Source organism: Panthera leo, chromosome D1, assembly GCF_018350215.1.
Source record: "Panthera leo isolate Ple1 chromosome D1, P.leo_Ple1_pat1.1, whole genome shotgun sequence".
NCBI classification, from domain to species: domain Eukaryota; kingdom Metazoa; phylum Chordata; class Mammalia; order Carnivora; family Felidae; genus Panthera; species Panthera leo.
This window is the reverse complement of record NC_056688.1, coordinates 76,080,502-76,104,203: the sequence shown is the minus strand read 5'-3', so window position 1 is coordinate 76,104,203 and position 23,702 is coordinate 76,080,502. Positions and strand designations below refer to the sequence as shown.

At 47.9% G+C, this 23,702-nt stretch overlaps 1 protein-coding gene across 2 annotated transcripts in view; it reads right to left on the bottom strand.

Moving 5' to 3' along the window:
* SLC6A5 (solute carrier family 6 member 5) overlaps window positions 1-23,702 on the bottom strand; it is a 65,182-nt gene that overhangs the window by 40,963 nt on the left and 517 nt on the right. The window contains exons 2-5 of one of the 2 annotated variants that reach the window (XM_042906486.1): window positions 12,920-13,471; window positions 10,179-10,317; window positions 7,357-7,488; window positions 6,837-7,010 (exon numbers count right to left, since the gene is read on the bottom strand). In XM_042906486.1, the coding sequence (XP_042762420.1) occupies window positions 6,837-7,010; window positions 7,357-7,488; window positions 10,179-10,317; window positions 12,920-13,450 (976 nt within the window). In that variant the 5' untranslated portion in view covers window positions 13,451-13,471. The remainder of the gene's footprint in view (window positions 1-6,836; window positions 7,011-7,356; window positions 7,489-10,178; window positions 10,318-12,919; window positions 13,472-23,702) is intronic. The other variant, XM_042906487.1, reaches the window with a different exon arrangement.

The following is a 23,702-nucleotide window of genomic DNA, read 5'->3' as shown; positions in this document are numbered from 1 at the left end:
ATGAAATCCTCATCAACCTTGGGAGGTGTATATTAGTATGCTCATTTCAAATAGGAAGAAGCTGAAGTCTTTCTGACTATATTACAATGCCTCTCTGACAGCCTTATAAATACCCATCACTTGGCAGTTTAAATAGAGTCTGCCAGGATACTGTTTTATCCCTAAAAATACTATTTTACAAAGGAGTGAAAAGTAATGATAACAATGGCTAACACAGGGCACATACCATGTACCTTTGTAAGTGCTTTATATGCACGGACTGATTCAAGCCTCACATCACCCCATGAGGTAGGTATTGTCATTGTCTATGCTGCAGATAAAGAAACGGGCACAGAGAAGAGCAGGTGCTTGCCAAAGTCATACAGCAAAACCAGGAGGCAAACAAGCATTCTTTCTTTGGGGGCCATGCTCTTAACCACTGTACTGTGAAGCAGAGAGCAGGGATCATAGATTCGAACACCTTCATAAACCAGGCTGGTGACACAAATGATGAAGGCATAAAATAGAGGGTGATAAGGAGAGGTGGGGACTCTGGCAAACCAGACGATACTCCAGACAAAAGGGGCCATGCCTTTTCCTTGTGTTCTGGCAAAAGATGCAGAAAATTTGGATATTTACATGAAATCTCTCCACTTTATTTTATTTTTTTACGTTTATTTATTTATTTTGAGAGAGAGAGAGAGTGGGCGGGGGGGGGGGGGATGGTGCAGAGTGAGAGAGAGAATCCTAAGCAGGCTCGGCACTGACAGTGCCTGATGTAGGGCTTGAACTCATGAACTGTGAGATCATGACCTGAGTGGAAACCAAGAGTCAGACGCTCAGCTGACTGAACCACCCAGGTGCCCTGAAATCTCTCCATTTTAAAATGTTGGAAATAAGGTCAAATTATTTTTAAATGTCGTGGACCAAACTACAACAAAAAAAGAGCACAGGGCCACCTGAATCTGGTGCATGGACTCCTAATGCATACTACCTGTGGAACAGTAAAGTGGATAAGACTATGGGTTCAGAGGCTCCTCTGCCCTGAGAGTTTAGAGGAGTTAGAGGAGTCCCTTTATCTGTCCAAGCCTCTGTTGTCTGATAATTGTTATATCTAGCTTACAAGATTGTTGCAATAACCGAAGCAAGTGATATCAGGAATGAAAAAAAAAAAATCTCACAATGCCTTGAGCGCTGCCGGACTCAATAAATTTTAGCCATAACTCAGTCATCATTGTCATACACTTTTATGGGGTGGGCATCTCTAGCCCTCAGTGACATCTCCTACAATCTCACTGGCCAGCCATAAATCACCTACCACCTCCCGCTCGTTCCTCCAGAATATCTCATTATATCATATAAAAACTTTTAAATAACAATTATAAGACTCTCTTCCCTCTGATTAGTTATTTTTTCTTTAACGTTTATTTATTTGTGTGTGTGAGAGAGAGAGAGAGAGAGAGACAGAGAGAGAGAGAGAGAGAGCATGAGCGGAGGAAGGGCAGAGAGAGAGGGAGACACAGAGTCAGAAGCAGGCTCCAGGCTCTAAGCTGCCAGCACAGAGTCCGATGCAGGCCTCGAACTCACGGACTATGAGATCATGACTTGAGCAGAAGTCAGACACTTAACTGACTGAGCCACCCAGGCGCCCCTATTCCCTCTGATTAGTTCTTTAAACCAGGGTTTTCAACAGCGGTACTACTGACTTTTTGGACCAGATAATTAATTCTCTGTTGCCGGGAGCTCTCCTGTGCATTGCAGGATAAACAGCATCGCTGACCTCTGCCCACTAGATGGCAGGAGCATCTCCGCCCCTCCACCACCACCCCACCACCCTCGTTGTGATAACCCAAAATATCTATAAACATTATCAAATGTCTCCTGAAAAATCTCCCGGAGTTGAGAACCGCTGATTTTAGAGTCCTCAAAATACCTTCTAATTCAATATTATCTTTAGTCTAATCAAATAACAGAGTTCCGGAGGGGTTCTGACCTAATTATCAAATATTTACAAAGGGAGCATTTGTTTCCCCCAGCAGCAATCTGAATGAAGACAACAAAGGACCATCCACAGCCCTTTTCTGTAAGTAAGCGCAGAAGCTATCTCCTGTCCTCCTGCCAAAAAGTACGTCCATCCCCTAAGACCGAAGAAACCGCTAACACGCGGGCAAATGCCAAATCGCTTGCTTCCAGAATTGCCATTGTGAATCATGCGGGCAGCTTCCCTAGAGAGCTTCCCTGGACGTCTCTGGATCCCTACTCTCAGCGGCAGTGCAAAGTCACGCTGTTCCTGCGTCACTGCAGCGGGCTCCTTGCGGCCTCCAGTCTCCTGCAATGTCCCTTCCCACCATTGGGCGGCAGAAGCGTGCTTCCCAGCGCGCAGCGCCTTCAGGTGGGCCAGTGGAGGAAGGATGGGCCGTGTCATCAGACCTCCGCGGCCCAGCAACCCTGAACAAAGAACAGCGATAACGATCGTGCTAAATTGGAAGCTGTTCGAATGGGATTCTCTTTACTCGGGCAATTATTAATAAATGAAAGCACACGAAAGACCAGGGAGAAAAGGGATCATTTAATTAAAGTTCTAATGAAAATTAAGCCATTCCAGGAATAGAAATGGTATTTTTGTTGTTCCCATTTTAAATGACCCAGTCGGCTCCTAATTTCACAGAACAGTCGCTGGTCTCAGTTGGCAGGGCATGGATTAGCTATTCTCCATTAGACATCTGAAAGGTTGAGTCCTCCTAAGGAAGACAGTCTTACAACCTACACCTTAGAAACATGCTGCAAGCCCAGCCTCTAACAATGGACAGAGCCAGGGCTGGGGGGCTGGGGTACAGGGCCCTGGCATCCCGGTGGTGAGTCAGGCTCCTGGAGCGATATGACCCTAGCAATGCTTGAGCCGGCCATGGGATAAACACTTCCTCGCTATGACTGAAAGTCATAACTGTGAGCTATCCAATCCCTCCTCTGAGACCAGTGGCCCGCTATCACATGGTAGGGCAGTTATAGGACAGAGGCTGAGCCTGGAGGTTATTTGTGGAACACTGCGCTAGGGGAAGGGATTTTTCCATTTTCTAAACATTTCTCAGAATGGCCATTTGGGAAAGGGTCTGGGATATCCACCATCTGAACTCATGACTTGTGAGTTCAAGAGAACTCAAGAGCAGAAAGTTCAAGAGCAGCCTGACTGCTGCAAGTCAGTCCACCACCGCCCTTTCAAAGTCACCCCAGGACCCCAAAGGACCAATACTTCCACAAGGGAGAGCCTGGCCTCAGTAATGGAACACAGTCATGTGCAGACAGCACAGCGAACAGATGGAGGGACTACACAGAGAAAGAGTGAAGATTGGAAACTTGCTTTAAAAAAGTGGGGGATTGGGGCGCCTGGGTGGCTCAGTCAGTTAAGTGTCCGACTTCAGATCAGGTCATGATTTAGTGGTCCATGAGTTCAAGCCCCACGTCAGGCTCTACACTGACAACTCAGAGCCTGGAGCCTGCTTCAGATTCTGTGTCTCCCTCTCTCTCTGTTCCTCCACCACTCGTGCTCTGTTTCTATCTCTCAAAAATAAACATTAAAAAAAATTGTTTTCAATGGGAGTGGAATTTAAAGCACTTGCTAAGAATAAGATAAAAATCTGTCCAGCCTGTTCATATGCTCCCAGGGAATAATCAGAGTGAAAAATGTCCATGATCTCTCTCTGCTCAGAGCTTGCATAGTTTTTATGGTTTGTACCAGTCAACTAGGAGCTTAGCTGTAAAATGCCATTACTTTGCCTTTAATGTTTCCTGGGTTATCATCCACCAGACTGGAAACTTCACAAATCCAGGAGCACCCTCTCCCACATTCCTGGTCTAGACAACATGCTCAGCTTGCTTCAAAAAAAAAAAAAAAAAAAAATGCACACACACGAATATAAGTGTGTATATATACACACAGACACACACTCTGGCTATAAAATAAATGTGTCCATGATAGAAAAGGTAGAAAAGAAAATATGGTCCCAAATCTGTCAGTAAACATTTTGTGTATTTGGGGGAGGATTTCCCCGAGTTTTATGAATATTCATGTTTAATGACTACAGAATACTTCATTCTATGGATGCACTACAGTTTATTTGAACTATGGGATTATTCAAGAATTACTTGCATTTTGGTCACACATTTAAGTGTTTCTAGTGTTTTCCAAGACTGTAAATGTGGCTACAATGAATAATCATGTATAAGTCTTATCTGGGTCTTTGATTTCCCCCCTTAAGATTGATCCCCAGAAGTGGATCTACTAAGTCAAACGACTGTTCGGACAAGCTTTCTTTTTAGCCCAGGGAATCTCAGTCCCTAACAGACAGTTAGGGAACACATGGACTGATGTCACTCTGCCAGGACTGATGGGGCAGAACCTGCTGGACCAAGGAGCCTTCGGGAATCCTGGATGAGCAGGCAATCAGGAATCATGACATCTAAATCTCAGTGCTGGTTCTACCTTTCGATTTACAGCCTGACCCTTCCACTCTCTTCAAGTTCACTTTCTCAACTGCAAAATGGTAATCATGTCACCTGCCCCTTGGAACTCTTAGGGCTCTTATTAGGAACAGCAGGGACATCTTTTATGAAGCTGCTTTGTAGACTGGGGAGCATTTGGCATGATGCTTTAGAACCGTGGCCTTGGGAGGCAGGCAAACTTAGGTTCAAATCCCAGGTCTACCATAGAGTTAGCTCTATGACCTTGAGCTCCAGCTTTTTCATCTGTAAAATGGGAATAATAATAGAAGCCATGGGTTGACTTGTTGTGTGTTGGTAATACAAGTAAAAGGGTTCCCATAGTGCTTGGCATGTCGAAAGTGGTGCTAGCTGTTATTTAAGTGTGAAGGTGCCACACAAATATTAGTGGATATGTTTGTTGAAGAGAATGTTGTTTCTGAACTACTGCCCCTCCCGGAGGACAGCTGTGGGACACTGATCACCATGACATCTATGGTTCCTGATGGAAGTCCCCAGGCAAACTTCCCATGGAGCCTGATTCAAGCCAGCAGTCCTCCTCCAGCAGGTTCTCCCTTGAAAAGTGACCTCCCTCCTGGGCACAATCTGGGAAGGACAGGCAAGTCTGGGGAATGACCTTGAGGTATTTCTGCATTCTAGAATCTACATCCTAGAAAATGTTCCAGGAGGGCACTCCAGCAGCTAATTGTTAGTTGTGACTCCATGAACAGCTTTTGAGTGGAATTCTCCCAGAGAACAGCTTTGTAGAGGTGACCACTGGGATGGCAGAAATGCAGGCAAGGAGAGGGGGCATTCCATTCCAAAAATGGTTAAGGGCATCTAAATTAATAAGAGGTGTGATCAAACTCCAACCTAGTGGTTCTTTGGTTCCTGGGGCACTTTAAAACTATGGATCCTTGACTCTATCCCTAAATTGTCTGACTTAATTAGTCTTATGTGGACCCTAAGGGATGTCTTGATTTGTCAGTTCCCCAGGTGATTTGATGTATAGCAGCTTGGGCTGACAACTGCTGCCCTAACCCAAGAATCCACCAACACTGAGACTGTGAGAACACTGAGGCAAAGAGAGTCTAACGGACGCTTCTCGTCGAGCCACCCACCTGGGAACCTCGACACACCCCATCCCCCATTCCTGAATACTTCCAGGTACACAGGGTTTGACTTTCATGGGCACATGTCTTTAGTTTTAGCTCTTCTTCAGTCTTAGTCAAAGCCAATCTAGGTAGAGGTTGGTCATGGCATGTATGTATATGCACAATGTGCGTAAAAATACTCCAGTGTGAATTACTGCCTTTAGGTATGTGCATGTCTCCAAGGATATGGCAGGGAAGAATTCATCTTTCTCTCATAACACACTCAAAGGGTTAAATAATGCCCTCATTCTGCAATGTGCTGGCTGTAAGGGCAAAGGAGCTGATTTGGGGGCCTACACTAAGAGCCAATCATGTAGAGATCACAGATTCTGACCTCAGCACAGATTGAGCTTAAGGGGAATAACAAATCTGCTGGAAAAAGAAGAAACTACTTGCTTATTTGTGCCCACTGAAATGACAGAGAGGTTTCAAAGGTGACAAAGGTGACCGAGGCACCTTCTATTTGTAGAAGGCTATACTTTTCCAGCTGCTCCCATATCCTTTGTTTCTGGCTTCCTTACAGCAATCCCGTGAGGTAGGTAGGATAAAGAACACTATTATTCCTACTTTACAAGTGACAAAAATGCAGATCCAGAGAGAAAGGTTACCTGCCCAAGACCCATGTACCGTCAAGGGCAAAGATGTCATTTAGGCCAGACAGCCTTGCTGACAAGTCTGCCCTGCTCCTCCTCACTTCCACCCACCTGCCTTTGACCCAGCAATCTGACAGCTCCCCACAAGCCCTCACATCCTAGGGGATTTCAGGTTTGAACCGCCAGGAACTCTCCCTGACTCCCCAGGCAGACTTCTCCATTTCTAGGTACTACATTATGCACGTTTCTAATCTCTATCAGAGGTCTGCCACTCAAGTATCTGTTCTCCTACTTACCTCATGCACTGAGCAGTATTTTGTGAAGTGTGATCCAGGATCACAGGCATCACTCTCCTAGACTCTAGGACCCCATTGCTTTCAAATTGTACAGTACATATGAGTCACCTGAAGACCTTGCTAAAATGCAAATTTCCCAACCCCATCCAAATCTAATATATCAGACAACCCAGTGGGCCCCTAAGTCTGCATTTTTAACAAACACTCCAGTTAGTCATGGGCAAACAAAAATGTCATCACCCCTCCTCTGAGCCATGAGCTCCTTAAATGTTAGAATTAAGTATATTTGGTTGTTTTCATCTCTGCCCACCACTTAACGTAGGGATATCCAAACTTACCTAATAAAAGTTTGGTTTTATCTTTGCATTCTGGCGTGTTCCAAGGGTTGTTGCAGGAGCCCCAGGGCAGCACAGACACAAAGGAGGCAAACAGGTAGAAAAGTGTGTAGCAAATAATCACATTGTAGTATATGGCTATTAAGACGGAGATGATCAGCATTGCGATGCCACAGCCTGTGGAAGCAAGATTTCCAGGGACTCATTCCAGTCCAAGTCCTAGGGAATTCTTACAGTTGGGCACAGGGAGGGGACCTAGGTCTTGGCTCTCTTTCACAGATGGATACACAAATAGTGGAGTGGATTCTGTGTCCATCAGGGAGATTGAGGCATTCTGCGAGGAACGGACCAATGCCAGAGGCAATCTTGGGCCATTCTTCAGAGGGTCCCAGAGGTAGAATAGATCAAATAAAGGAAAATGTGAGTTATCCTGTTCACAAAAGCGGGTCTCCCTCCTGGGGGCTGCATGGTGCCAGAGAGAGCAGAAGAGGGCTGAGGAGGCTGGGAGGCAGGGCGGACTCACCTTGTAGGGCCGGGATGGCCTTCCACACAGACACTGGCCCCTGGCTGGCAAACTGGCCCAGTGACACTTCTAGGAAGAAGATGGGTAACCCAGCCAGAGCCAGCATCATCAGGTAGGGGATGAGGAAAGCACCTTGGAAAGACAGAGTGAGAAGTGAGAAGCCCTCGGAGGCCAAGGCCACCTTGGCCCATATTCACCCTCTGAGGTGGGAGCTGGCTCCCCCTCATTTTCCAAGAAACTTTTGACATTCCAGCTCAACCACAGGGACCCCGGGACATTTAACAGCCTTCCTGTACCAAGTTCAGTCCAGAGTACCCAACAAACACACTACTTTTCCCAGTTCCCTCCTGGATGGGTTGCTAGGGGTTGTGTCATGGTGGGGTTTTATTCTTTTCTCTTCTTTTCCTTTTCTTATTACAGCATTTCAACGTCCTCCAAATTAAGCTCTTCCAGCATTCAATAAATCCACACCCGTGACTCACTACTAGAGTCATATTTGGTGAAATCGTCTCAGCATCTCCACCCTCCAAGGACCCGATATCTACTAAGGTAGACTCCAGGAGCCCTCCTGTGCAATACCCTGAGTTACCTGCACACCTCCTGCCACTCAGTGCTGGGTCTGCTCTGCCAGACAAGTGGCTAGAAAATCCCTCTCTCCACCACCCCAGCCACCACACACTTCTCAACTTTCTTCTCCACATGAAAATCCCTTCCATCCTTCAAGGTCAACTCAAATGCTTCCTCCTTCAAGAAGCCTCCCTTCTCTGTCCTCCCACAATACTTCCCTAGGCACTGAGCACCTCCCAATATTTACATAGTGTCTTACCTAGACTGGAGCCCCCAGAGGTTGTCAGCCCTTCATCTCTTTATTCCCTGGAATGCCCCCCCCCCGCCCCCGCTCCCTGCAAACAGGACAATAGTAGTAGGGAGGCTGCCTCAACTGATGGGGGTTCTCTGGGGTTCATTCCCTTCAAGAATTAAGATCGTTTGGGAGGGCCTTAGGGAACAGCCATGATCTTTGAAATGACTTGGACCAGTAAGCACTGTTGCATGGGTCAGAGCCAATTCAGGCACTAGGGATGCCAGAACCCAGAATGCTGTGCTCCAGGAAAGGAAAGCTGATTTTTCTCTGGTCTACTCTTTTTGGTCACCCTTCTTCCAACTTCCTGTCTGGGCTGAAAGGCCTTTCCTGCCTGGGCCCCTCCAGGTGAGGAAAGCCCAGCAGGGCCCTCAAGCTCTTGGGGAGTAAAACGGGGGGGGGGGGGGGGGGGGGGGTCCTGCTCTGGCCTCTCCAGATGGGGTTTTGGAGAAAGGTGGATTATGCAATCCTTCCCCCTGCTCCCGAGGAGGAGGCCAGCTCTCCACCCAGTGCTGTGGGCTGCGGAGCTGGGAGCCGCAGTGTAGAAAAGTCTGCCTCCCCCTCCCCGTGCTTGGCTACGTGAGGAGCTCCTGGAACCAGGAGCAGGAACCTGGCCACTGGGCCAGACGCAGACCCACCCTTTGCGGATCCCCAGGGGAGCAAAACTTGGGTACTTCTGGCATGCCAAACTGCCCTGGCTGAAAGGCCCTCCCTAGCTCCTCCCCCACCTCCCACCACTACATGTCACTGGAAGCCTTATTATAGCATCTCCGGCCCACTTCTTGCACCCTGAACTGGGATTCTTACAGAAAACCAAGCGGAAACCCAGCTAGGGTTCCTATTTTTGTGTGGCCAGCACATGTTCTTCTGTTTCCAGGGCACCTCCGTTTGCAAATGATCGGCCATCCTCATAAGTACTTGTCAATGTGTCCTAATTTGGAATTGGAGGGGAGAAGGCATATTTTTCCATTTTAATCATCTGGTGGTGCAGCACCTGTCTGCTGTCTGGAGCTCCCCCAAGAGAAAACAAAAAACAAAAAAACCCTAACTTGGTGGGGAGGGGGTCTCTTTGGTCCTAGGAGGAGGTCCTAGTTGCAAATTCCTATTCCTAGAGGGGGACTTGTCAGTTTAGGCAATGTGGGGGCGAGGCCCTGGCCAAGGTGCCTCAAGGTGGAGAGCGCCAGCAGAGGACCTTGAATGAGCGGGCTCTCTCCTCCTCAGTGTGTACATAAGAGGTACACTGGATCCAAGGGGCCTGGCAGCTGGTATGTACCCAACTGGCATCCTCACCATTTCAGAAATGGTTTTCCTTCAAAAGCAGCTTCTTCCACCCAGTGAAGACAAAACGAAAACTATTTTTTGCCAAACAACTTGGCTAAAGTCAAAATATGTCCTGCTTGTGCCCAAGGGGATGTATGTGTGTGGGTACTTCTGAGAGGTTCTGGAGAGTACAGACCCCGGCCCCTCTGCACTCCCCAGCACCCTGCATTCTGCACAACTCAAACACCCATTTGCAAGGTCTCCTATGTAGGCTCAGATTTCCAGGTTATAATCTTAAACGGTCCTTAATTTGGTGTCCAGGACCACGCAGCTACTGCCATTTAAGTGCACAGAGTGCGCTGCTACAAGAATATTTCTTGGCTAAATCAGAGTTTGAATTCTGAATGCGGCCATGCCCACTTGGCTTGGGAACCAGTCCCCCAAGCTGGACCAGTGGGGGATCATGGAGGCCCCCCTCTCTCCTGAGCTCCATCTTCAGACAAAAGCCTCCTGGATCTAGTGCCAAACCCTTACGGTGGCTCCTGCCCTCTGGCTTAGCACCGATGCCTATGGGGGATGGAGCCGGAGCGAGGAGGCTGCTCCCAGCCTCCCCTCCCTGCCCTTTCCGAGGCTCCTGGTGCCTCCCCAACCCGCAAGTGCCCGCCCCGCCCCTCCGCAGGCGGAAAGACCGGAAAAGCCATACCTCCCCCGTTCTGGAAGGCCAGGTAGGGAAACCTCCAGACATTGCCCAGCCCCACTGCGTACCCCACCATGGACAGGATGAAGTCCAGTTTGCTGGACCAGTTCCCTCGGGCCTTATTCTCATCCCCTTGCTCGTCCTCCTGGGGGCGGAAAAGCACATTGTCGGATAACAGCCCCGGGGCCACCGGCAAGCAGGCCCCATTCTGCCCATCCCCCCTGCTGAGGGTCTTTCCCAGCAAGCAGGCCCCCATTTTCCAACTGAGGATGCATTGGCAAGCAGGACCCCAATTTTGAAGAGAGAGGATGCATCTACAAGCAGAGCCTTTACCCCTCACCCCTGCACTGAAAGTCTTTCAGCAAGCAGGCCCCCAATTCTGATATGAAGATTCATCTTCAACACACCCCTAGACCCCTCCTTCCCAAATCCTGCAGTCAGGGCACACCAGCAAGCAGCTTTCCCCAAACCTTGAACCTGTTGGTTGATTGCAAGCAAGTCCCTTCATCCCCAACCCCTGACCAAGAGTTCAGTTGGCAAGCAGTTCCCCAATATCATGCCTAGAATCCCCAGCAAGCAGATCCCTAACCAACCCCTCTCTCCCCAAAACCCTCAACACACTCCTTCCTCAGCCCTTTCTCCCTCTGGAGTCTGCTAGGTCAGAAATAGAGCCGCAATGCCTGAAGCCAGCCAGAGCCCCTGCCTCATGTTCTCTGCCAAAGCCTATAGGCAGAACCTACCTGATTTGCTAGTGTAAGGTGGGGGGGTGGGGCACCTTTCAACACCAGGGCAAGGGAAATGGGCTGGAGAGAGGTGTGGGTGTGAAACAAGAGGCAGAACAGAGAAGGTAGATATGGCAAGAGACAAGACATCTAAAGCATTGAGTTCTGGTCTAAACTTTACCACTAACCATCTGGATAATCCCAGGCAAACCACATGCTCTCTGAGCCTCTGTGCTCCCATCTATAAAATGAGGGGCTGAGAAGAACTATCCCTTGAGGCGCTTTCCAGTTCCAACCATCTATGGATCTTTGAGGCTTGCCTCTCCAAGTTCACACTAAGATGCTCTCTTAGGGGCGGTATCTCCTTCTGGAATGCCTCACTACTAAGCAGAAAAGGAAGAAGATGAAACCACCTCAACAAATTCTAAATGTTCAGGATGCCTGGACACCACACCAAGGTTCCAAGGACCCAAGCCACTGCCCGGCCTCTACTTCCTCCATCACACTCCATTTGCTATTCTAGCACTCTGGTATGTCTCACACTGTTCCACAGGCTGTGGAGAGTAAAGGAGCTGTCAGGAGAAGAGGAAGTCTCTGGAAGGGAGGAGGGCTGAGGTAGGTGTCAGGAAGGCAAGAACAGAAAAATGGGCAGAGCTGAGAGTAGGCAAATGCAGGGCTTAATCTACTCTGAACATCTTCAGCATCCCCCTCCACAGTCCTTTGCCAGGCACAGCACCTCCAACCCCACCCACCCTCCAATTCTTCTCAGGCTAAAAGGGTGGGAGTTTCAGCCGCTTTTGCGCTTTTGCCGCAGTGCGGAGGTTAAGCAAGGTATTTGAAACAATCTTCTGCCTCCATCTGGGGTCACACTGTTGGGCACATGCTGTCAGAGGCAGTTAATATATACAGACAAACGCTCCAGAAGTGGACACCAAAAACAGGGGCAAGTGGGAAGGTCTAAGTGTATGTTCATTTCTAGTTATTATTCCAACAGCTGGGTTCTTGAGGTGTGGGCCTGTGTGTGTGTGTGTGTGTGTGTGTAAATACTAGAGTGTCACCGAACAGAAGGGCTGTATAAACCAGAAATCTCACATAGGCAGATGTTTAGATTCAGGTGCTCAACACATGCCTAGCCCCCCAGCCAGGGGAAGGAGAGGAGACAGCAGAAAGGCAGGGGATGGAAAAGGAAGAGCTCAAGTAGGTGAGACAGGACAGAGAAAGAAAGAGATCAGAGGAAGCAGAGAGACTGGAGGGAAATGGAAGACAAGAGCCTGTATGGGAGAGAGTAATAATAAGCAGTAGTAGTTGCCTTATCCTGAACCCAGGATTGGGATTTGCTCTGTGAGTTTTTCATGCCTCTCATTGAGTGTAAAGGATCAAATGTAGAGGCAGGTCCAGGCATGGAGCTAAAGAGATAGATTCTCTTTAAGAAAACAACAACAACAACATATACAAAGTTATGATGAAAAACTAGGTACTGGGTTTTGGAAGAGCCCTGAAGCTTAAGCTTCAGTAGTAGCTTCATGTACACCCACCTCTCCTCAATGAGTTCTCGTGTGATAATTTCACTCTAAGCGAAAGGTACTACTGCACTTAAACTGTTATTCCCTGCAGGGGGAGGGGAAGAGGGTTCCTCTGTATTTCTTAATTTTTCTAATTAAGGAAAAATATTTTAAAGAAAAGACTCACTCATGGACAAAAGGGGGAGTCTTGTTTTCATAATCTATCTGTCTCAACCGCTTCATGAGCCTGCATGAATTTGCGCGACTACTGAGGTTGGTAAGAGACAGGTCGTGGCGGCTCCTGAGATCGTGATTCCTCTGGCAGGGTCACAGCAGCCCTTGAGCCCTGAACTGGGGACCCCAGCGCAGCGCGAGCTTCCAAAGCCCCAAAGCTGCCTCCCGCGTCCATTACCTGGCACTGCCAACCGGTCTCCCCATCAGCACACGTGCACCCACCACGGCCCGGCTCGCCTCGCACACCTAGGGGGCGGGAGGCGGCGCGGGCCGAGCACGACCTGCTTACCTGGGCGGCAGCGGTGGCCACGCTGCCCGGGAGCACGGACGTGATTCCATCCGTGCCCAGCACCACGGTGCTCTGGCTCATATTCACCCAGCCCACGGCCGGGGTATTGTTCCGCTCCAGGGTGCCCTTGCCCACACTCACGTTAGCATCCCCCTCGGGGCCGCGCAGGGCCGGAATCTTACAATGCAGAGCGTTGCCGGGCCCGGCGGCCCCAGAAGGAGCTGCGGCCTGCGCGCCGCGCGCCTCGCTCAAGTCCCTCAGAGCTGCCGAGGCCGCAGGCGCCCGCGGGCTACTGAGTTTGCAAGCCCCCACTCCCTGCCGCTCCGCCTCACAGGCTCGCGCGTCAGGGGACTGGAAAGTTTGGGCGCCGGTGGAAGCGGACCTGGGCACACGCGGCGTCGGCGCCACGGCGGCGTCGGCGGCGGCGGCGGGGGGAAGCTCCTGCTCCGGGCTCGTCCTGGGCGCGCACGGGCCAGCATGGTGGCCCAGCGCCATCGCCGCCCCCAGGCTGTTGGCTGGTTGTTTATTCATTTCCTTGGGAGCACCGCAATCCTGCAAATACAACGTGAAGTTCGTGCACACACAAACATACACACACGCACAGAAAGTCACGGTAGCTCTAAAAATACCTGTATCTACATGTAAAGACGTTCACCACTCAGGTCCAGACACCACTCGGGTCCGTTCACCACTCAGGTCCCAATATCTCGGGAATAAACTGGCATCTGGATTTTTTTTTTCCTTCTCCAAGAAAAACTGTATTTCTCAATTTGCCTGTCTTGTCAATAACCAGATGGCATAAAGCAGTTAATATTCTCCTCCCTGATGGTGGGATAACTAAGAAAATAGGCAGAAATGTGTTTTTGTAGGGGGTAGCAAAGGAGGGTAGAAATAACCCTACAGCCATGAGCTCCCCGCCCTCTTTGGATTTCACATCACGGCTGTAGGGTGCCCACCTCCCCATCACCATAGTAGAAAGATTCTTTAATTTTCCGCCCCATTTCCTTTGTCATTCAATAATGCACATTGCCTTTTTTTTTTTTTTTTTTTTTTAAATAAGCTATAGGCAAGCTGCGGCCACAAAGCTGATGCCCTGGCACCTACGAGTGTTTCAGGCCAAATGGGTTGAACGAATCCCAGCATTTCCAACCCCATCTTCGCCCTCCAGGTAGCAAAGGCAGGAATAATGATCCCGAGCAAAACAAGAACAACAACCACCACACAATAACCATAACAAACCAGATGTAAAACACAAGACAGTAACCAGGTTTGTTATCTTACACAACCTACATTCACTCCCAGATTTCCAGATACGTAAAAGAACATGCAAAGTTTTTTGGTTCTCTTTCTCCCTCCAGTAACTAGTTACAAGAGTGTCCAATGCCCTTCATGCTTGGGGACCAAAACTCAGGACTAATTTTCATTTGCTTTTTCTCAACTGAGTTTCAAATTAAAAGATCTGCAAGTGATGGTTTTTCCATCTGGTTTCTCCACTCGTGTAATCTTTCAGGGCTTCCTGAATATTAGCACCAATATTTACTATTACACTGTAAGAATGACCATACTACCTTCACCTCAACCTCGTGCATCTCGTCTAACCGTCTTTCATAAATGCACAGGTCGGAACTCATTAATTTGCACCAAATCTAAACACCTTGTCTCCAGCAAGCATTGTTATCTCAAAAGCCTCTAGGACTCAGCGACTAGCCTCAGTACCGACACCTGGCTTTTCAGCACCGAGGACAGTGCCTGGGATCACAGTTAGAAGATAGGGATCTCGGTTCTACAGAGCTTCAGAAACCTCTTTCCGACCTCAGGTGATGCTCACAAGAACAAATACCTACGGCTGTGAAGATTGCCCTCCCTTCCTCTTCCAAAATGCATAGAACACTTCAAAAAGAAGTACTCTAAACGAATCTGCCCTTCCTCCACCCGCAGCTCCCTTTCCTCTAAAAAGAACAAAAGCAAACACTCACCATGTCTGACACGGGCAACAGATTGAACCGGCAGAGAGTGAAACCAGCTATTGAGAAGACTGGGTTTGACTCCAACAAGAGAGGCGCTTTCTATATCTCCTTGGGAAAGGCCAGGTTTGCGTCAGTGCAAAGCAAGGTGCCCTTCGTTTGACATTTTCTTGATAATACAAGTTTGATAAATCATTACCCCCTTGGATTCGAGTTTTAAAGGGACAACAGCAGAGAGTACGCTGGCCAGTTGTCCCTCGGGCAGGAGGGGGCTGCGTGTTCGGCGTGACTCATATGGGTCTGATTACTAAACCGAAGCTGGCGGGAGGGGATGACAGAAGTTTGCCTCCTCCTAATTAAGGGAAACATGGGAGGGACACGTCCCACTGCACCCAAGGCGAGGCGCAGCCGCCAACAGAGCGGATTGGGCTACGAGGTGGGCGAGGGGGAAGGAATTAAATTACTGTCATATTTCTGCCTTTCTCTTCCTCTGGTTCCCTTGGCTGTCTCTCTGAATCTGCAGGCAGTGGGTTCCACAATATTACCCTGAGATCGAGGGTCTGCATGTAACGGCACAGCTCTGCGATGGCCAGTGCTCACGGGTCCTGCATTTATAACATTTATAATGGTGTACCTGCCTGAGTGTATGTGGGCTTCAGATCCTCACAGCTCTACTCGCAGACAACCACTGTTAGAGGGCTGTTAGACAGCCCTTCCAGAAAACTAGGAGTTTCGCTTATACGTTGAGGTCTAGTATTTGCATTCCTATTGTATCTCTATTAACACAAAAGAAATTCTGAGTAAAATTATCACTGTTCTCATTGTATTTTTTAGACACCTCTGAAAATACTTTCGACAAATAAAGAGGACATTATTTCCAACAGTGATCTCGTTCTTAGGTCACTTTCAAAGTCAAACGGAAACCCATTCTTTTTTCATAGCCCTCTCAATAAAAACCCACCACAGCCAGGCCAGATGTGGAAGCGCAAGGTCTGAGAGATCCTCCAGAGAGCGATCTTCAAGAGCCAGGCGGCAGGATGGCCAACCAGGAAGCCACAAGAGGACGTTCTACTGTACTGCGGGGCAAGTGAGGGGTGGCCCTAAAGATTAAAAAAAATGGATTTTCTTGGTATAAAGCAATGGCTACCATCAGAAGAAAGGGAAAACACCTTTGCAAAGAAGGGTTGGTTTGGAGACTCCAAGGGGATTGGTAACAAAACCAATGTCTCCTTTCTGGCCAGCCTCATTCGGGGAACGCCTCGCCCCGGAGGTGGGGAGCCAAGGAGGGCACTTTGTCCCTTCCCTGACGCTCGCAGCCCGGCCCACAGCCTCGGGGTCGGCTCCGTTGCACTTGGCTGGGCCGTCCCCACGCGGCAGGAGGACAAAGCCGCGGAGGCCGCAGGCGGAGGCTGCGGCGGCAGATTGCGGTGAGCGCCCGGGGCACTGCGGGGGCCCCCTCCCGCCTCCTTCCGAACTGCTCGAGAGAGCTCGGGTGCCGCCGCTCACCGGCTCGCCAGTCTGGCCCTTCCGAGGGCAGCCAGCTGGGGACCCGCGATCTGCACTAGGATGGAACGATGCGTAGGTTTTCTTGATAAAGCCTTCCTGGCGAGCCGCCTTGCGGGGTTCAGGCCGCTTTTTATTGTAGTTTCGAGTTAACATTTATTAAGCTCTCAATATTGAACCATTGTGCAAGAGCTTTCCATGAATTATCCCATTTAGCTTTGGTAACAACCGTTGAGAAATTCCTAGTTCTAAAGCCCGGGAAACTGGGGTCTAGAAAGTCGCTTTCAAACCCGGGAAATTTTCCCCACCCTGCCCATTGGGACGTCGCGGGGGCCCAGTTGCACTGTCTCCGGAGGCCCGCTCCGAGGGAAGTCAGGCGGGGTCGGGGAGGAGGAGTAAGGGAGACTGGTGTGGGATCGGGCTGGGCTCTGGCTGGAAAAGGGTCAGCACAACAGGCGGGGCCGAGAAGCCCGCAGGGGCGCGTGTCTTGGTGGGCGCTGGGAAACATCCTAGACTCTGGGAACCACCCGGAAAGCCGAGGGAGCCTGCTGGGCGCTTCTTCCGAAACAGACCCGTTTCCAACGAGCCAAACGAGGATAGGAGAAGAAGGGTAAGGGCAGGCCTGACAGCCCCCACTTCCGCGCCAAGAGATGCGCCCCTGGGTCGGATTAGCCCCCCCCTCTGCAGGCCCTGGGCAGACTTCCACCGTGGACAGTCACGACTTGGAAAGGCTCTGGCCTTTCTTCGTGCGTCTGAGCCTCCCCCGCCAAATGCGGAAGCGGGTGGAGCGTCCACCTGCACCCCCAACATTCCGGGGCGCACTGACGTTCCAGGCTGGGGGGGGGGGGAGCCAGGTGAACTGCAGCCCTGAGCATAAGTGACGCTCCCGCCCCCGATCGGTCCCCAGGCCTGACGTGTCGCCTGCGGGCCCTCCCTGGCCTAGTGCGCACTTGAGTTCCAGCGTGGCGCCCGTCACGCGTCAGGCAGTTCAGAGGCGGTTGACGCTCAGGGAAAGCTGCGGGGTGGGGGCGTAATGGTGGTGGAGACGCTGCTTGAGCTCCCCACCTCACCCCACTTCTAGACGCAAGATTCTAGAAAGGAGGGGCTACGTTCCGAGTGGAGGCGGGGGTCTGGGCGGGGAGGCCAAGAGGGGTAGCTCCTAAACCGGCGGGGGGTCGGGCACCGTCGAGCAGCAGAGTGGGGGTGGCAGGGCGGGAGAGAGCCAGCCTTCAGAGGCTGGTGGCCCGGGGCAGCTCGTCGTGCGTACAGCTGTGTGTCAACGCTTGGAAGCGCCGGGATGGAGCCGCAGCATTAAAAAAGAATTAGAATAAAAAGCGCAAGTCTTCCGGACTTGGGTCTCCGCCCCCGCCCTCCGCGGCCGCCTGTTTGGAGTGATAATCCGGCCCGCGCGCGGCCGCCGAAGAGGCCGTAAATCCGCATCCATCACCGCGCAGCCATTCGGTCGGAATTAACCAGTCACTGTGGCCTTAATTACTTTGTCAAAGATGAAAAATAGTAATTGATTTCGCCCTCGATCACTTTGCCCCCGCTCCTTGCAGATAAGCAAATAAATAGCTGTTTTTGAAAACCCATGTCTCTCCGGCATTTGCTGGATGAGGGTGGGGAGTCTACTGAAGAAGAGGCCATCCCGTGGCAGTCCTGACCCAGTGTTTGTGCCACGACATTTGGGGGGCAAACTGGAACCCAAGAGGGAGAGGGCCTGGAGGTGGCCCTGCGCATTCCAGGTGCTGCGCTCCACAGCACTGGGGAGCGGGGCTGGAGGGAGAGGAGCCGGCCCTTTACACGCGACTGCTCTGGGGTTAGCCTGGCTGGCGGTACCCTACAGCCTCCTCGCCTCCCCAGGGCAGCAGGTGAGAAAGAGCTGAGGGACTAATTTGAGAGAGGAAGAAACTTGCCCAAGGCCAGCGGGCAGAGCCAGGACTTGAGCCCAAACCTGTGTTGCCTCTGGTCCACCCCACCACTCGGGATATAATTATAGCGAGCGCCTGTGTCGGTGTCCAGCTGATTTTGAGCCGTGAACACATTAAACTTCTATAGATGGTGGATGTGAGGGCTCTCAGTGTGGGTTTCAGGTGACATTAACAAGATAGTTAAGAAGCCCCGTGCAGTAATTTTGTCCCACTTGCCCACTACTGCTGAGTTCCCCTGCAGTGTTGTTTTGTGCTAAGAATATGGATTCTACAGACAGACTACACCACCTCCTAGCCTCTGTGACCTTGCAGGGGGAGGGGGGGGATCCTCGATCTGTAGAATGAGGATAATAAGAATATTAACCTACCTCAGGGGTTGTTTGAGGATTGAGAGTAGGCATGTGAAGTGCCTAGAGTGAGGTCAGCTGCCTGGTTTGCTATCAATAAGCAATTATTATTATTCAGTCTGGAAAAATGATCTGCGTGAAGTCCCTCAGATTTAGCAAGTAAAATCGTTGTTTCTCCCTGGTCCGGATGGTTTAAAATGGATAGACATGCACGGAGCAGAAAGCCTTACAGAGTAGATCGTCATTTTGCAACATTTCCCCTTCTCATTCAGTAGTTTGGTCACACAATAATCCAGTATTTATCTTCATTAAAGGAAAATTGGGAGCATTCTGAAAAAGTGCTCAAACACAGAGGCTGCTATGGATGTGTCCTGAGACACCTTTTGTTTAGATCAAGGTAAATCTCAACAAAAATGACAGAAGCTTAGAGCTGTGTAATCGGCTTTGCTGTCCAGCTCTCATTTGGACCTTGGGTGTCAGGGAGAACCCAACTAATCAAAGGCAGCTTCCCTCACCAAGGCATTTCAGCAGAGTCTGAACTTGGAAATCAAGGGCTCAGTGAAGTGACTAGTCTGTGTGCAAAATGTAGGTCTCAAATCCTGAGACTCAGACAGGCAGGGCGTTTGTTCCTGAGTCAGCAGTAGTGATGATTCTCACTACACTGCAGCAAAACACAGGGCAGTGGGCGCAGGCGCAGAAGCAGACAAGTTTAGAACAAGCTGCAAAGGACATTCAAGGTCATCTATAGTCCCACACATCTCCTTTTGCAGTGAGAAAACAGAGGTCAAGGGAGGAAAAGTGAGTGCTCAAGGTTACTTGCAAATTAGAAACAAATAGTAGCATCTATTCTTTAAAAGGGAGAGAAAAAGAAAAAAAAACCTATGCTACCCTTTGATCCAGCAATCTCGCTCTTGGCAACTCACCCAAAAGAAACAACAGCATGGTGCAAGAATGTTTATTATAGCATGGTTGATAAACAAAGGACTAGGGGAGAAATATCCACATTAGATCAATAGTATAGCTAAAATATGGAATGATTTCCAGCTGTTAAAAAGAGTGATTTAGAGCCACACAGTTGGCTCAGATTTTTATGAGGTGTGAGAAATTTTCACTGTGTGAGAAAAGCCAGATGCATTAAAGTGTGTATAATATGATCCCATTGTGTGTGTGTGTGTGTGTGTGTGTGTGTGTGTGTGTGTGTGTGTGTGAGAGAGAGAGAGAGAGAGAGAGAGAGAGAGAGAGAGAGAGAGAGAAAGGCACACAGACTGGCGATCAGTGTTGTAATTGTCATATTTATACATTTATGTAAAAAATGTATAAACAATTTTTTTAATTCAGTGCTAGAAACTACTAGTTTAATTAATGAGGATATTCACCAAACAGGCTACTTTTATTAGGAAGTACTCAGCCTCCATCTATTTTACTGTCTTCCTCTGAGGAGCAGAGCTCAGAAAAAGGAATTCAGTTAATTAAGGACCCGAGCCACTAATATTTGGCTAGTCTTCCTCCTAAAGTCCTGGCATTTCTATCTCCTAGCTCTGTTGGGTAGAACCTTTAAAGAACATGGTCTTGGGGAATACGAAGATGATCTTCAGTCTCCCACCCCCATCCTTGTAGAGTACATTAAACTATGAAATAAACTAAAATTACACTAAACTAAATCAGAAAATTTGATTTCTAATCCTTCCATAATGACAACATAGATGCTTTTCTGGTAAACAACATCTTTATTTCTTTCCTCTGTCCCTTTTTCTGGTCATTCTTTGGCTAGTCCTTTATACAACTGCTTTACTAGTTGTATACGCTTACTAATTAGTATTCTCCTTCCAGGTTCAAGTCTTCTATGTTTATTCATCTGCTCAAATTTCTCAAACCCCGAAATGGGAGATATCAGCCTTGTAGCCGAGGTCAACTCTCACATTACTGGAAATAAGAAATTTCTAATACATGAAGTACAAGAAAATTGCTATTTTATGTTTACAGTGTTAGTAAAGAAGATTCTTTTTTCTCTTGAATGTTCCTTTTTCCCCTAGCCTTCTGTTGCTGTCCTAGTTAGTGAGATTAAAAAAAAATTGAGTTCAACATGTCATGCAAACCTAGCAGGAATTCCCACAAGTAGAGCGGAACAGATGTTGGGAAGCATCACCATAAAAGCAGTTGATGGAGTTAACCAAGGCTATTGAGTCGAATCTGAACAAGGTTCAGGAAGGCAAAATGGTGAAGAGAATGGTCCAGGATGTGGGACTTTGAAAACTCAAGACTCTTTATACACCAGTAGGCAACACAGATAAGTTTCAGGACCTTATAATTTTGTCACTTGGTGGTACCCTTGTAAATTGGGCTTAGAGGGGCCATGGACATTGGCATCAAATTTGGTAATGTTGGTTCTAGCAATCTGCAGCATTCGATACAAGATGAGGCTATATAAAACACTGGCCAGCTCAGTCTACGATCTTTGACAGACAGCCCAGAGTTAATTTATCATGATGGTAGTTGTCTCCTGGGATATCACCATTAGAGCTTAGAAATGATCCATGAAATCTTTTAACATAATCTCTCAGGGTCTACATTCTACATTCTATTAAAAATAGAGTGTTTCTATTTTCAATCTCAATGTCTTCCTGGGTGGGATTAATATGATATGTTTATATATGTTGATCTTTTTATGGTAATTTAATATTAGACCTAAGTCCAGCCACTTACTAGCTGTGTGTTCTTGGGCGGTTACTTATCCTGTGAGCCTTGCTTCCCTTTTCAGTAAAATGGGGTTTTTGTAGTGATTAAATGAGATAAAGTATATGAAAGCGTCTGCAATAGTATTTGGCTCAAAGAGCTCCTCCTCCCTTGGGATAATCCAGTTTTAGTGGACTTGAAAGTTACTACCTGAATTGTGACACTATTCCCCTGGACAAATAAGAAAATGACTCATTTCTGTAGATCTTAATATTACTGGATTGTTGTCTAGGTTTTATTCTCCCTATCTTTCTTGATGGGACATGAACTTTGCCTAGTGCCTTTTTGTTTTGTTTTTTTTTGTTTTTTTTTTCTTTCTTACAAGTGTCAGGCCCAGTCATGTCTCTCCCTCTGCATCTGCAGTATCCTTTACCCAAAATGCTCTTCCCTCCAGGGTGAATTTCTAACTACACCTTTAGACTCATCGCCAAAAATGTATCTCCTCTCAGAGGCTTTTAATGAACAGAGTTAATATCTCCATCCCATGTGCTTCTCTAGCACTTAGTGAATACTAATTATTTCTGTGTATGTCTTTTCTTCTACAGAAGCCACTAGCCACTTGTGGATACTTAGGTTTAAATTAAGTGTAAGTTCCATTCTTCAGTCACACTAACTACATTCTTAGTACCCAAAAGCAACTTGCACTGGACAGTGCAGACAACATTTCCATCACTGCAGAAAATTCTATTAGATGGTGCTATTCTAAACTGTGAACACTTCAAAGGCAGAAGAGCTTGATTTTTTTTTTTAATTTTTTTTTTAACGTTTATTTATTTTTGAGACAGAGAGAGACAGAGCATGAACGGGGGAGGGTCAGAGAGAGGGAGACACAGAATCTGAAACAGGCTTCAGGCTCTGAGCTGTCAGCACAGAGCCCGATGCGGGGCTCGAACTCACGGACCATGAGATCATGACCTGAGCTGAAGTCGGACGCTTAACCGACCAAGCCACCCAGGCGCCCCAGAGCTTGATTTTTTAAAAGCCTATGTATTTCTACTTGGACTGACACACAGTAGGCACTTAGTGCGTTTGAATGAGTGCCTTAAAAATCCTAGAATAGCCTCCTAATTTCTTTTTTTTTTTATTTTTTTAATGTTTTATTTTATTTTTGAGAGAGAGACAGAGCCTGAGTGGGGAGGGGCAGAGAGAGAGGGAGACACAGACTCTGAAGCAGGCTCCAGGCTCCAAGCTGTCAGCGCAGAGCCTGATGTGGGGCTGGAACTCACAAGCTGTGAGATCACAACCTGAGCTGAAGCTGGACACTTAACCGACTAAGCCACCCAGGTGCCCCAAGCCTCCTAATTTCTTATATGTCACCTTACTGCCTTCTCTAAAACCTATTATTTTGTGTTTTTATTAGTTTTCATTTTTGTTTTTCTCATTACAAATATAATACGTTTATTACAGAAAATTTGGAAAAGCTCAAAGAACATAAAAATATATATTCCACCACCCAAAAATACATCCTATTAACATTTTGCTATAAGATTTTCTAGACTTTCATGTGTAGAAAGATGGCTTTTGTTCTTACAAAACTTAGATAGTGCTATTCACAGTCTTTTGTGACCTGTCTTTTTTTTTCCACTTATAATATAGAGGTGATACATCTCTGCCCTATTGCCATAAAATGTACATTATCATTTGTAACCATTTTTAATTGTACACAGATTTCATTGTACGCAATTTAACCAAAAAATAATTACTTCACATTTGCATTGTTTCCAATATTTAATATAAGTTATATATAAATTACTATTTAAAGGACTTGCATATTTTTGAAAATTGGACCTATCTTATCGGGACCAGATTTTTTTTTATGTCTGACCCCAAGACACGGACATGGAGCTGCCTATGAAGACGTACTTGAGCTCTGAGCAGAGGGTGACAGTGCTCTGTGGTTTGTTTCCATTTCTCTTCCCAGAGATGCCCAGCAATCTGTGAATCCCTCTGGCTATAAAAAGGCCATGGGAACAAAAAGCTATAGTATGTTTCCATAAAGACTAAATCAGTTTCTCTTTAGCATAAAGGAGTTTTCTTTAATGGAAAGGATATTACTTGGTAAATACAAATATTTGTAATTGTCAGTATCACACAATATCCAAATTTTACAACTATTAGGACCAAACAGAGAAGCCCATCTGTTTACACAGGATTTAATTAAACAGTTGTGAGAAATAATGCAAACATCATTGAAATGTGCAGGATTTGTGAATGCTTCCTCTGCAGTGGAAATGCCTGATTCAGGGCTCTCTCTGTTTTTTACAGATTATATGGATGATGGCATGTTTTTCCAAGTCATTAACTT